Below are 14557 nucleotides of genomic sequence, written 5' to 3'. Positions count from 1 at the left end.
TCTGCTTAGTCATCCCCTTGTTGTTTTTTCAGATGCAGAATGAAAAAGCAGTAGGAAGCAATGAGGACAGTTCCTCCACTGACCCCTCTCCCTTTGCCCCAACCGCCAACCGCCTGAAGAGGGATCGTCCCAGCACCTATTCGCCAACTGAGGACACTTTCCAAGACACAGCGAACCTCGTCAAAGAGGACAACGATGTATGACCCCCCTTTTCTCACAGATTGGAATTTAGAGACACACTCTCCTTTGCACAGAATCCCTTTTTATACGTAGCCTGTCTACAAAACTAAGATTGATTTGTGAAAAGAAATTAGACAAACATTTCTCTAGCATACAGAAAAGAGGTCTGCTCATGACTATGCCTTCTGATATTTCTTATGCCAATTCTTGTTTCGTGATTATTTTTTTTTATTGTGATATACTGTATGTATATCTTTGCACTGAAACTGCTGATAGAGATGTTATAAATATGTTGTACATTTGTAAATTTGAACAGTACGATTTTTGTTGATAATCTATTTCCAACAGCCAAGAGGATATTTTCTTATCCATAATGCTTCATAAACAACACAAAGAACAGGCAGAGTGCATTGTGAATTAGGACAATGTTTTTAAAGGATAATTCATTATTTTTGCCACTGGTCAAAACTGAATGTGTATGCATTTCATCTTGCATGTTTATATACCTCATTTCAGGGCTTATAAAAACAAACAAAGCTGAACAAATACAAACGGATCCAATTCCTGTGCTATTACCATAGCTTTCCTAAATCTATGGATGCTGTCAAAAGAAAACTATGACAATTCCGAATGTCTCAAAGGATAGTATGCGAAGCATACTTACATGGTAATTAAGATCAAAATGATAAACAATGTTCCCTGACTTTTTTTTGTTGCATATTTAAATGAAAATGATCATATTTTAGTTTTAAAAAATTGTATGAATAATGATGTCCTCTTTCAAATTCATTTGAAACAATACTTGAATATGCCCATGATTTTAGTGTGTGAAGATGTATAATTTTGGACACACCCAGTGACTCTCTGGAGCTGGTAAAGTCCAATAGCAAAATATCCACATCTGGAGATACAGAATTTGGTCAGGTCATTAAAGAATCTGACTGTCATTTTCTAAACATGGGCTATAAATCCTGTGTTCATGGATTGATTGTTTTGTATTTTGAAAAAGAACAAATAAAAACTGTATCACTGATCATTCTGAATACTGTATGCTCAGATGGTTTTCTATATAGCAAAGTCAGAGACAAAATGTATGCTGCTGAGACGTAAAAAGAATACATTTTTTGTTTTGTAACACAACCTTAACGTTCTGTTTTTCTTACCTTTGAAATATATTGTGATTAACCAAAAGTCTGTTTGAGAAAATGAACTAACTCAAATGCATAAAAACCTCTAACACACACACAAAGTGTATTTTGTAGGCACCACAGGAAGATTTAATATCAATATTCATGAATTATTCCCTATTTGCACTACATACACCATTGATCATCTATGTAGTATCAACATCCCTGAAATGCAGTTAATGCATGTCATTCAATCTAAAACGTATCATAGATGTGCTTGATAAAGGGAAAAAGTCCACTGGCTTGTGTTTGACACACCCACTTGGTTTGCATGGATCTTTCTGTCGCCTTTGGGGACAGGAAGTAGAACAGCGACGGGGAAGTCTGCTATGAATACAGGGAGGTAGGACAGGGGGACCCAGTTGAGCTTGGCATCCCCAAAAGGTGAGTAGCGTGTCTGTGGGTGGCGAGCTGTAAGGGAATGCAACTGGTCACTTTGGAGATGTCTGAACAGGAGACAAAGGGAGAAATCATGAGCTTTTACATTTGTCATATACTGTAGACTACGGGAAATGGATGACAGACAGACATGAATGTTTGTAATGATATGACTAAACTATTTGAAAAACATACAGTATACAGTATCTACTCATATTCGTCAAAGAAGTTGGGTCTATATGAGTGCTTGACCTCCTCGGGAAGACGATTCCACAGTCTCTGGTGGTCTGCTTCAATAAGGTCCAGCCCCACTTTGACACCAGACTTCTGCGAATCCCGCCTGAACATAAAAGCAGGCAGCTTAGTTGTTATGTAGCTAATACATGCTTACATCTATGAATAACTCTGCGGTGAGAATCTCCACTGAGTGTACAACACATTAAAAACACCTGCTCTTTCCATGACATAGACTGATCAGGTGAATCCAGTTGAAAGCTATGATCCCTTATTGATGTCACTTGTTAAATCCACTTCAACCAGTGTAGATGAAGGGGAGGAGACAGGTTAAAGATGTTTAAGCCTTGAGACAACTCCATATTAGGAAGGTATTCCTAATGTTTGGTATACTCAGTGTATATCTCTAACTCGCACTGCACAGTTACAGTTACATAATAAAATGCTCAGAAATCAATCAGTAGTTTACAGAGTTTAATGTAATGTAAAACAAAGTCACAGTACCCAAGGCTGTCAGAGAAGGCCTCCACACCATACTTGGATAGACAGTAGTCTCCTCCATTGAGGGAAAGCCTCCCCCGGAGATACTAGCAACATTGACCACGCTTCCTTGAGCCTTCTTTAAGAGTGGGAGGAACTTCAGGGTCACTTCAATCAGACCTATTAAATTCACATCCAGAACCTTCCTGAAGTTCTCCAACTGCATCCATTCAGTGGGGCCTATAGGTGAGGTCCTCCCAGCTTTGTTGATCAGTCCCCAGAAACCTGAATCAGAGAGGTAGAGAGAAATATGTGGGGGAAAGGTACACTGCCAGGGTTGTTTCCATGACATAATTAAAAAGCAATGTTGGACTAATCAAGATATTTTCAAATACATGATACTTAAAAGTTTCAAATCAATACATTTTGATTTGAAATATTAATGGACATCTGAGCAACCTTGAGGGAATAATATTTGAGTCAGGAAATTATGTTCATATGATAGTTAAGATATACAAAACCTATCCAGCTGACAATCCCTTAGAAAACTATTTTAACTATTGTAACCCGATGGGTTACACAAAATTGCTCTGGTCAATCATCTTGAAAAAAAAACGTAGTAACCGACACAACCCTGTACATTGCCACTGTTTAGTAAAATAAATGTTAAAACAAAGCATTTTCCACTCAGAGAAGGTTTCTACTGTACCGAACAAAAATATAAATGCAACATGTAAAGTGTTGGTGCCATGTTTCATGAGCTGAAATAAAAGATCCCACAAATGTTCCATATGCACAAAAAGCTTCTTTCTCTCCAATTTTGTACACACAATTGTTTACATCCCTGTTAATGAGCATTTATTCTTTTCCAAAATAATCCAGCCACCTCACAGTGGCTGATTAAACAGCATAATTATTACACAAGGACACCTTGTGCTGGGGACAAGACCACTCTAAAATGTGCAGATTTGAGGGAGTGTGCAATTGGCATGCTGACTGCAGGAATGTCCACCAGAGCTGTTGCCAGATTTGATGTTCATTTATCTAACATAAGCCGCCCCCAACTTCATTTTAGAGAATTTGGCAGTACGATCAACCGGCCTCACAACTGCATACCACGTGTAACCATGCCAGCCCAGGACCTCCATATCCAGCTTCTTCACCTGCAGGATCATCCGAGACCAGCCACCCGGACAGCTGATAAAAAACTGTGGGTTTGCACAAACGAAGAATCTCTGCACAAACTGCCAGAAACCATCTCAGGGAAGCTCATCTGCGTACTTGTCGTCCTCACCAGGTTCGGAGTCGTAACCGACTTCAGTGGGCAAATGGTCACCTTTGATGGCCACTGTCACACTGGAGAAGTGTGCTCTTCACAGATGAATCCCAGTTTCAACTGCACCGGGCAGATAGCATGTATGGCATCGTGCGGGCACATGGTTTGCTGATGTGGACAGAGTTCACCATGGTGGCAGTGGGGTTATGGTATGGGCAGGCATAAGCTACAGACAGCAAACACAATTGCATTTAATCAATGGCAATTTGAATGCACAGAGATACCTTGATGAGGTCCTTAGGCCCATTGTCGTGCCATTCATCCGCAGCCATCACCTCATGTTTCAGCACGATAATGCACTGCCCCACGTTGCAAGGATCTGTACACAATTCATGGAAGTTGAAAATGTCCCAGTTCTTCCATGGCCTGCATACGACAGCGTGTTCCAGTTCCCACTGTTATCCAGCAACTTTGGACAGCCATTGAAGAGGAGTAGGGCAACATTCCACATGCCACAATCAACAACCTGATTAACTCTGTGAAGGAGATGTGCCGCGCTGCACGAGGCAAATAGCGGTCACACCAGATACTGACTGGTTTTCTGATCCAAGACCCTACTTTTTTTTTTTAAGGTATCTGTGACCAACAGATGCATATCTGCATTCCGAGTCATGTGAAATCCATAGATTAGGGCCTAATCTATTTATTTTGTCTGATTTCCTTATATGAACTGTAACTCAGTAAAATCTTTGAAATGGTTCCATTTATATTTTTGTTCAGTGTACATGTAATCCTACATTGATGCCCCCTAGTGAAACCTGTGTCCCATCAATAGCTAGCTGAATTCTGGGAATGTCAAATGGCAATTAATCTTTAACCAGATATTTTACATCTACTATAATCCCAGCTGGGTATATGCAGCAAACCTTTAATAAATCTTCCATTCCATTTCATCTGCTTGTGAAAATGTGTGAAAGGATACATGGCATGCTTGTGGATCTTGCACCACATATACTATATTTCATTCTATAGGGGTTATGTGGTCTATGTATAGAAGTACTATTTCAAAGCTTGGGACAGCCATAAATCAATATGTTTTAGTGTTCATTGGAAGGAAATAGATTAAAGCTTGACATTAACGCATGAATATTGCAATTAGGCATCTAATTAAAATCCCATAGATCATTTCTGTAATGCAGAACAAACTTAGCGGATGACTAACAAAAGTTTGTCATCACTGTGTCCATATTATGGCAGGTATTCTAGATGTTTCCTCGGCAGCTCTCAGGGTGACAGTGGTTTGAAAATATGCAGATTTATGGGTCAGTTAAGAGGGTTGCGAGGTAGTCAACCACCCCTATCTCGTTTTTATCTCTCCCAGTGCCTGCCTCTGACTGGCACCCTTATCCACCCCCTGAACAGAACTGTGTTCAGTCTGGGAGAGGCCACAGCCTTCAAATCCGAGCCACCTTTCTCAGTGAGACATTGGGATATTACATGAAACCCCTTTCGGTCAAGCCGACTTGCCATCAAATTTCCAAATCCGCTATCACTGCCCATGATAAAGACATGTTTCTTGTCAAAATCTTCCATTTTGAAAGAATCTCTAATAAACCAGGCGATGGTTATGGCTGTAACTGAAATTAGTGTGGAAGACAGGGCCAAATGTGATAGACCAACAAAAATATATGTTTTATTTCATAATACATTTATTGCAATGTAATACATTTTTTTATATTTTTAATAACAGACAAGGAACTTTATCAAAAATCTACCAGATATTCTCTTCAGAGACCACAGGGAAGACCTGTAAGGAGTCATTTCAGTTATATAAGGGTATTTCTTCAGTAACACATTTTTTTCCTTCTTCTTCAAAACACTGACACCAGAGAAAGCCGAGTCTAATTGCTCGTTCATTTGAATAGTTTACGTGTTTGCCAGTATAATAAAAACCCCACAACAGTAACGACAAAGTGGAAAAGGCTGTTTCAAAAATAATGAGTCTTCAAAATTAGACAATAGCTCAGTGTTTAGAGCATAGGCCTACAATATTATTCCTTACTTTATTTTCATAATGCTATTGCTTGTGTATGCCCTCCAACTTCATAATCCTCTTCTATCTTACTCATAGAACTGGTCCACAGCTGAAGGATTCGATTATTGTTTTATCATAATCACATGCAGCAATGCACCTGATCATAAGCACAGTTGGCTGCAAGGTGCTCACAGCTTTTTATATGACATACAGTACCAGTCAAAAGTTTGGACACACAAACTCATTCAAGGGTTTTTCTTTATTTTTTACTATTTTCCACGTTGTAGAATAATAGTGAAGATATCAAAACTATGAAATAACACATATGGAATCATGTATTAACCAGAAAAAGTGTTAAACAAATCATAATATATTTTATATTGGAGATTCCTTTGCCTTGATGACAGCTTTGCTGATTCACCTGGAATGCTTTTCCAACAGTCTTGCAGGATTTCCCACAAATGCTCAGCACATGTTGGCTGCTTTTCCTGCACTCCGCGGTCCAACTCATCCAAAACCATCTCAATTGGGTTGAGGTCGGGTGACTGAGGAGGCCATATCATTTGATGCAGCACTCCATCACTCTCCTTCTTGGTCAAATAACCCTTCCACAGCCTGGAGTTGTGTTGGGTCATTGTCCTATAGAAAAACAAATGATAGTCCCACTAAGCGCAACCAGATGAGATGGCATATCACTGCAGAATGCTGTGGTAGTCATGCTGGTTAAGTGTGCCTTGATTTCTAAATAAATCACAAAGAGTGTCACTAGCAATGCACCCCAACACTATCACACCATCTCCTCCATTCTTCACGGTGGGAAACACACATGCAGAGATCATCCATTCACCTACTCCGCATCTCACAAAGACATGGCGGTTGGAACCAAAAATCTCACATTGGGACTCATCAGACCAAAGGACAGATTTCCACCGGTCTAATGTCCATTGCTCGTGTTTCTTGGCCCAAGCAAGTCTCTTCTTCTAATTGGTATCCTTTAGTAGTGGTTTATTTGCAGCGATTCAACCATGAAGGCCTGATTCACACAGTCTCCTCTGAACAGTTGATGTTGAAATGTGTCTGTTACTTGAACTCTGTGAAGCATTTATTTGGGTTGCAATTTCTGAGGCTGGTAATTCTAATTAACTTGTCATCTGCAGCAGAGGTAACTCTGTGTCTTCCTTTCATGTGGTGGTACTCATGAGAGCCAGTTTCATCATATCGCTTGATGGTTTTCGTAATTGGACTTGAAGAAACTGGACTTCCAGAGTGACTGACCTTCATGTCTTAAAGTAATGATGGACTGTTGTTTCTCTTCGCTTATTTGAGCTGTTCTTGCCATATTATGGACTTGGTCGTTAATCAAATAGGGCTATATTCTGTATACCACCACTACCTTGTGACAACACAACTGATTGTCTCAAACGTATTAAGAAGGAAAGAAATTCCACAAATTAACAAGGCACCTCTATTAATTGAAATGCCTTCCAGGTGGCTACCTCATGAAGCTGGTTGAGAGAATGCCAAGAGTGTGCAAAGCTGTCATCAAGGCAAAGGGTGGCTACTTTGAAGAATCTCAAATACTACATAATTCCATGTGCTATTTCATAGTTTTGATGTCTTCACTATTATTCTACAATGTAGAAAATAGTACAAATAAAGAAAAACCTTTGAATGAGTAGGTGTGTCCAAATGTTTGACTGGCACTGTACATGTCTAGCAGGGTGAAAAAATCTTAATTTGAGAAGCTCAGCAGGCTATTGGGTATTTCTGGTCGGAGAGAATTTAGCTGAACAGAAAAAAAATATCTAAATTCTACAACTCTTTTTGCAATAATTATTTCTGATTCCTTTAGTTGGAATTAATGGTAGCAAGTCACAGGTATATCAGAGTAAACATATTTTGATCAGGAATTTCTTGCACTGTAAGAGTTTGCTTTTTGATAGGAAGAATTTGCTGTAAGTCATACAGTGAGCTAGGGTACAAGCTAATAGTTCTAACAGAGACAGAATATCACTTACTGTATGTATCAAATGGACTCAATGCAACCACCGCTTCATTTGAATTACTGAAAATCTCTCCATTGGTTTTATTATCAGACCAGGGAAACAGACAGGACAAATCCAAATGTGATTAGACAAAATGCAATTCACAACTCTGTTTAAGTTTGAAAACAAATTAGTGTTCTTTTTTTCCCCATTCATTGGTTGAATCCCATGCTATACACTTTTTCCAATTACATTTTTCTTCTTCTCCTGTGGGTGTAAATAAAGACTTCCTCCTACATTCGGTCAGAGAACCATTAACATTAAAGAATAGATCCTGTTGGTTTGGCCATATCTTTTAAGAGCATTTTGTCTGCGATCCACGTTGGCAGGTAGGACATAGGCAACCATAAGAACTTGGCATCCCAGCCAGGTGAGTAGCGGGTACGAGGGTGGACAGCAGAGATGGCGTGCTCCATGCAGCTCACAACCTTCATCAGGTCCCCATCCAGCAACGTTGCAACATTCTTCTCCAATGTAACATTTGCTGGAAGAAAGGATTTGCCTCCATCAACAAGCTGATTTCGACATCTTGGAACACAATGAAGAAATTGTATGTCTGACTGTTTGAGGTCTAGGTCAACGGCAGGCAGGTTGAACTTGCCTGACTGCTCAGTTCACTTGCTCTGGGCAATCCTTGTCAATTCGTTCTTGGAGTGTTTGTCATTCTGTCACACAGGTTACGACAATCCTATTTGCATCTATCATATTACAGCAGCATGCACAGATTCATGTGTGTTTGTTTTGTAAAAAAAAATAATGAAATGTTACCTCTCTCTGGGTAATCATGTCCATATTGATCCTTGATTTCTTCAGGCAATTTGTCCCACAATGTCTTCACATTTTTTCTCAGGAGATGTAGATCAGTCACACTTGTTTTGAAAAATCCTGGTTCCAGACACAGGACTTTAACTCCAAAAAACGACATGTTCATCCTGGAATTCAAAAACAAGAATATGCCACAACAAACATGAATACGTCTGCATTACAGTATTCATATGAAGTCGGAGACATAGAAAGAAATGCTCTGAGCATCACAGTTTCAAATTCAAACAAGCGTGATACAGTATATGCAGTATATATACAGTATAGACAAAAAACAGGGCCTCTCACCGTAGACTATCATTGAAAGCCTCCACTCCATATTTTGACACACAGTAGGGTCCCCCGAAGGCGCTTATCCTCCCAAACACACTGGCCACATTCACCACCCTGCCCCTGGCCTTCTTGATGAGGGGCAGGACACTCAGAGTCACACCAATGACTCCAATAAGGTTAACATCCAACATGGACTTGTAGTCGTCGACGGTCATCCAATCACAGGGACCAGATGGTACAGAGACTCCAGCATTGTTCACCACAGCCCACAGACCTGAAACGGCATGAAAGTAGGGCATAGTTAAGTACCAACATCACAGCCACAGCAGGACACAGGCAGCAGTCACAATGAAGGATGGAGGAAAACATTCCATGCCTACAGGTGTCAACAAGTGCTTACATGCCAGTTGTCACACGTGGGAGTGAGGTCTCTTTCAGTGAGAAGGTGTGTTCTGAGATGTTGGGTTAACTTGTTGTTTGTGGTTGTAAATTCCATAGTAACGGTTGACACTGACTCATGGTAGTAGAATGAATGAGTAGACCAGTAGTCGGCCTAGATACTTGGATATTTTTGAATACCAAACGCTTCCCCCAATTTAAGTCAGAAAAGTCTTAGAGGCTATTTTTTTACAAGAGTTTGGCTAGACTGGTCTTCAAAGACACTCACCCTTCTCCCCAACCAAGGTTTTGATGAATGCTGTTGCTTTGCTGACACTGTCAGTGCTGACGACATCCAGGTGGACTGTGTTCAATCGTTCAGTAGAGACCTTCTTCAGTTCATCCTCCCCCTTCTCAGTGTAGCAGGCTGCGATCACACGGAAGCCCAGCTTGTCCAGATGTCTGGCCAGAAGGTTCCCGAACCCAGAATCACAGCCAGTGATGTAGACATATTTCTGTCCTTTATTGGGTACTCTTGCGAGTTCCCTGTACCAGCGGAACACAAACCAAAAAGCCACCAGTCCAAGAATGTACAGGAACATTTCTGAGACAGAAGAACGAGGTTCATTCAGATAAACACCTATTTTTCATCATATTACAAATCGTACATTTCTATTGCTCTTTTTTGCAAAGATAGTAAAATAGTCAGAACATAAAATGATATGCCCCCGATTAACCTTCATTTGTCTGAGGAACAGATAGTAACAGCTTTGGTAAAAAAAAAAAGAAGGTACATTTCCATCCATTTCAATTGGATTTTAGAAACAAATTCATATCAAAGCTGCTGTTTGCATTAAGTTAAAGTATTTAAGGTTTTCATAGGCCTATTTAAATTTCTCTGGTGTGCGACTGCAAGTTTAGCTTAGTGACTAATAGGGATAGGCATGAGTAACTGAGTACTCCAGTATGCGAACAGATGTCAAAGCTCGATCTTTAACCAGATATTGTTTTTTAAATCTAATACTGAAACTATTTGGTGGAATGTACTTTGTGGCTACCCGATCAGGTAAGTTACATTTTGTCTTGAAACCAACGTTAACACTCTAGTGTTCCATTTGTACATGTGCATTTGTGGGCCACAAAAACAAAAAATAAGAACCAAGCCAAGCATCACACAGTTCTTCTCCCTAAATTCTCTTTCCCCTCTGTCTCTCATCCACTTAATTGCATTCCGACCGCTGCCTACACAAATGTGCTGAGTGCGCACGCAAGCTCCCGTTACGTCTATAGAAATAAATGCCTATAAACGTATCTAACTGATGGGATACACAAGCTACATTCCTTGACAACAGTTGACAACAGTTTTGACAACAGTTTTATCACAAATTCAAAATTGACTGGTTGATTGAAGTAGGAAAATATGTGTTCCAGCAATGAGCTGCAGTTTTGGAATAATTGCATCCCGTCTACTTCTGCTTAGGCTATTTTGTGAACTGCTAGTGCCATTAAGAATGGGTTAGCCTAGGACAGGCATGGGCAACTGGTGACCCTTGGACCCCCTTTTGTAGGCCTGTGGATCAATATCACTGAAAAAAGGAACTAATTTGGGGTCTCAATTGACCGTTTAGTTACGATTGTAGAATATACAAGGTGCAATTTCGAAATTTAGTTGTGCCTCAGAAGTGTTTCTGTTGTTATGTCAGTCACTGACAGTCACTCAATTAGCCGATGTCAGCTAACATGTTTTGGGGTAAATTAGTCTAGCGGCTAACTATCAAGGTCGAATTACTGCCCCCATTGATTTTGTTAGTCACTCTCACTCAGATATCATATTAAAAACTGCAAACGTTTCTCTCCACACTATGGCAAAATGTGTAGGATTGCAGGAAATTAGCAGTTAAACAAAATGTTGCTTAGGGCTCCCAAAACGCTAGGGCCGACTCTGTCTGCATGTTTGGGTATGGGCCTGGATGTAGGTACGCAGACCAGTGAGTCACTGCGGCACCTCATGATGATTTCAGATTTTTTGGTGGCCCCCACCCCATTAAAAAGTTGCCCATCTCTGGCCTAGGATATAGCCCCTTAAACATAGCCCGGTTCCACAATGAAAATATGCAAAAAAAAAACATTATTTTGATAAAGACAACAAGCTTTTTTCCATCAGAATCATTAAGCAAAGGCCTACTAAAAACAGATGTTGTGGCCATAATTCATCACCATGCAGTGTTCAATACAGAATTGTTAATCCATTTTGAAAACATACATGTTCAAAGAACAGGCAGAATAAACTAAATCGAAAGTCTGAAGATTGGAAAGAACACAGATTTTGGTTTGAAACCCTAAAAATAAATTGTCTTTCAACTCGCCAAATTGAGCCCTGTTTCGAATAATCACTCTGAGAATAATTGTTCCAGATATACAAGATGCACATCACTTCACACTGGCAGCTTTTTTTCAATTGGACTACAGTTCTTTTTAATATTCAACCTTTATTTAACTAGACAAGTCAGTAAAGAACAATTTATTTACAATGACGGCCAAACCCGGATGACACTGGGCTAATTGTGCGCAGCCCTATGGGATTCCCAATCACGGCCGGTTGTGACACATTCGAACCAGGCTGTCTGTAGTGATGCTTCTAGCGCTGATATGCAGTTCCTTAGACCACTGCGCCACTCGGGAAGGTTTTAACAAAGAATGATCGTTTTGACCACTATGTGTTATCGATTATGGCTAGTAGGTTACACTATGTATTGAAGGAAAAAACATTGCCAGAAAAATGCCTCACATGCTTGGACAACATTTACATTAACCTACAACAGCACCCAAAACGGCGTTACATGGTCAATCCATAGTCTGCATTGGTTGTGCAGCATTTAAAGTGATACGGCGTCTGCAGAAATGAGGGCATCCATACGTCTGGTGCTTCGCGGAGCAGCTGTCAAGGAAGTTAGTTTGTGTTTATACAGGATACCGTCAACCAATCATGTCTATGCCGTGCCCTCTGCATTGTTACACAATTTGAGAGGCGCACTGCGATACCGTACAGAGTTCCCGACCACATTTTCAGATTAAGCATCATTTTAGGTCTACAGGTAAAAAAAAAGTGCCCACTTTTGGCATCACGTGATAACGATGCACCTTTCAACGCCTACGCCAAGCCACGCCCACTAGACAATCAATACCAAGACCGGCACAACAAATATTTAAAATCGACAAAGAAATATGAAAATGGTTTCAGATTCGGACGCAAAGCGATACAATTGGCTCGTTAGAAGTAATAACATATTTCAATAACCATGTCAGTAGGCTGTTAGTTTACGTGAATGACTATTCAGTCATTGGTGAACTACTTTTGCAACTTTGTCAACTCATCTAACGGTTGTCCTTTTTGTTTATAGCTTTTTAACTTTTCATGTTCATCAAACACTGAACTGTCCGATAAATATGCCTTCCTCAGAAGTCAAGATATGGCAAAGAAACGTTACTGACACACTTACCCCAGGCGACAAACGTACGCTCCTTGAGTTGCTGGTAACAACAGTGACTCGTTTTTTTTCTTTCCCTGTGTAATTCACCTTCCGGTGTGTGAACTATTGCTCCGTCAGAAAGTTTGGTCAACTATTTTTTGATAGATGGTAGACGTCCTCCATCTACTGGACATTTTAAGTTTACGTTCAAATTTATTAATATGCACAGGATACACACATGGTGTGGCTAGGCCTACACAGTACCATGAAATGCTTATTTGGTGAGGCTCACCTCTCAACAATGCCCCCCAAAAATATGTAAATGCAATAAGAAATTATAAAATTGGGAAGAAATATAAATACAAGGCAGGCACTGCAACTAAATTGTATTTGTATTTAACTAGGCAAGTCAGTTAAGAACAAATTATTAATAACAGCCAGACCCTCCCCTAACGACACTGGGCCAATTCTGCACCACCCTATGGGACTTCTGATCATAGCCAGTTGTGATACAGCCCAGTATTGAACCAGGGTCTGTAGTGACAAGCTCTAGCATTGAGATGCAGCACTATAGACCGCTGCGCCACTCAGGAGCCCACTTATATGACAGCTGGAAACCAGTTGTTAATTTCAAGAGCTTTATTTATATATCATTGAACATGTTATAAAGACAGATGGAGAGGCAGGCAGGTAGGGAAAACATAGCAAGAGTGGAGACAGGATTTAACCCCAGTTGGCCAGTCAGGGAGAGTAGAATATGTGTGATTAATACCTTGAGAGTTACCACTAGACCATAAACTCTGCACGTTAATTTCAAAAGATTGATGTGAACGCAATTTATTATATGGCTGACTGAAATATGTATTCAAAAACATAATGAAAGGTAGATTACATGATGAGTTGAAATGATTGCCTATTGCACCATGGCTACTGAGGGCCTACCATTCAGGTTTGGTAGGTAGTGCTGGTATGCAGTTGAAGTCGGACGTTTACATACACTTAGGTTGGAGTCATTAAAACTCGTTTTTCAACCACTCCACAAATTTCTTGTTAACAAAGGATAGTTTTAGCAAGTCGGTTAGGACATCGACTTTGTGCATGACACAAGTAATTTTTCCAACAATCGTTTATAGACAGATTATTTCAATTATAATTCACTATATCACAATTCCAGTGGGTCAGAAGTTTACATACACTAAATTGACTGTGCCTTTAAACAGCTTGGAAAATTCCAGAAAATGATGTCATGTCTTTAGAAGATTCTGATAGGCTAATTGACATCATTTGAGTCAATTGGAGGTGTACCTGTGGATGTATTTCAAGGCCTACCTTCAAACTCAGTGCCTCTTTGCTTGACATCATGGGAAAGTCAAAAGAAATCAGCCAATACCTCAGAAAAAAATATTAGATCTTCACAAGTCTGGTTCATCCTTGGGAGCAATTTCCAAATGCCTAAAGGTACCACATTCATCTGTACAAACAATAGTATGCAAGTATAAACACTATGGGACCACGCAGCCATCCTACCGCTCAGGATGGAGACATTGTCTCCTAGAGATGAACATACTTTGGTGCAAATCAATCCCAGAACAACAGCAAAGGACCTTGTGAAGATGCTGGAGAAAACAGGTACAAAAGTATCTATATCCACAGTAAAACGAGTCCTATATCGACATAACCTGAAAGGCTGCTCAGCAAGGAAGAAGCTACTGCTCCAAAACCGCCATAAAAAAGCCAACTGCACATGGAGACAAAGATTGTACATTTTAGAGAAATGCCCTCTGGTCTGATGAAACAAA

At 40.1% G+C, this 14557-nt stretch overlaps 2 protein-coding genes and 1 pseudogene across 10 annotated transcripts in view; 1 reads left to right on the top strand and 2 right to left on the bottom strand.

Annotated features, from left to right (window-relative positions):
• Nucleotides 1–1376, top strand: part of LOC139397813 (low-density lipoprotein receptor-related protein 2-like) — a 58657-nt gene extending 57281 nt beyond the window's left edge. For 6 of the 9 annotated variants that reach the window (XM_071144261.1, XM_071144257.1, XM_071144259.1 and 3 more), the window contains one exon: nucleotides 33–222. In XM_071144261.1, coding sequence (XP_071000362.1) covers nucleotides 33–203 — 171 coding nt within the window. In that variant the 3' untranslated portion in view covers nucleotides 204–222. Of the gene's footprint in view, nucleotides 1–32 lie in introns of all 9 variants that reach the window. The other 3 variants (XM_071144262.1, XM_071144260.1, XM_071144255.1) reach the window with 1 other exon arrangement.
• On the bottom strand, nucleotides 1374–6405 carry LOC139385672 (retinol dehydrogenase 7-like; annotated as a pseudogene).
• Nucleotides 5404–12849, bottom strand: LOC139397904 (retinol dehydrogenase 7-like). Its single transcript, XM_071144263.1, has 5 exons — nucleotides 12789–12849; nucleotides 9578–9892; nucleotides 8926–9184; nucleotides 8584–8747; nucleotides 5404–8299 (listed from the first exon to the last, which is right to left on the bottom strand). Exons 2-5 carry the CDS (start codon nucleotides 9888–9890, stop codon nucleotides 8076–8078), a joined length of 960 nt encoding a protein of 319 aa, XP_071000364.1. The 5' UTR covers nucleotides 9891–9892; nucleotides 12789–12849; the 3' UTR covers nucleotides 5404–8075.
• Between the last annotated feature and the right edge of the window lie 1708 nt (nucleotides 12850–14557).

Source organism: Oncorhynchus clarkii, chromosome 3, assembly GCF_045791955.1.
Source record: "Oncorhynchus clarkii lewisi isolate Uvic-CL-2024 chromosome 3, UVic_Ocla_1.0, whole genome shotgun sequence".
NCBI lineage: Eukaryota > Metazoa > Chordata > Actinopteri > Salmoniformes > Salmonidae > Oncorhynchus > Oncorhynchus clarkii.
The sequence above is the reverse complement of the archived record's forward strand: the minus strand, read 5'-3'. Positions and strand labels throughout refer to the sequence as shown.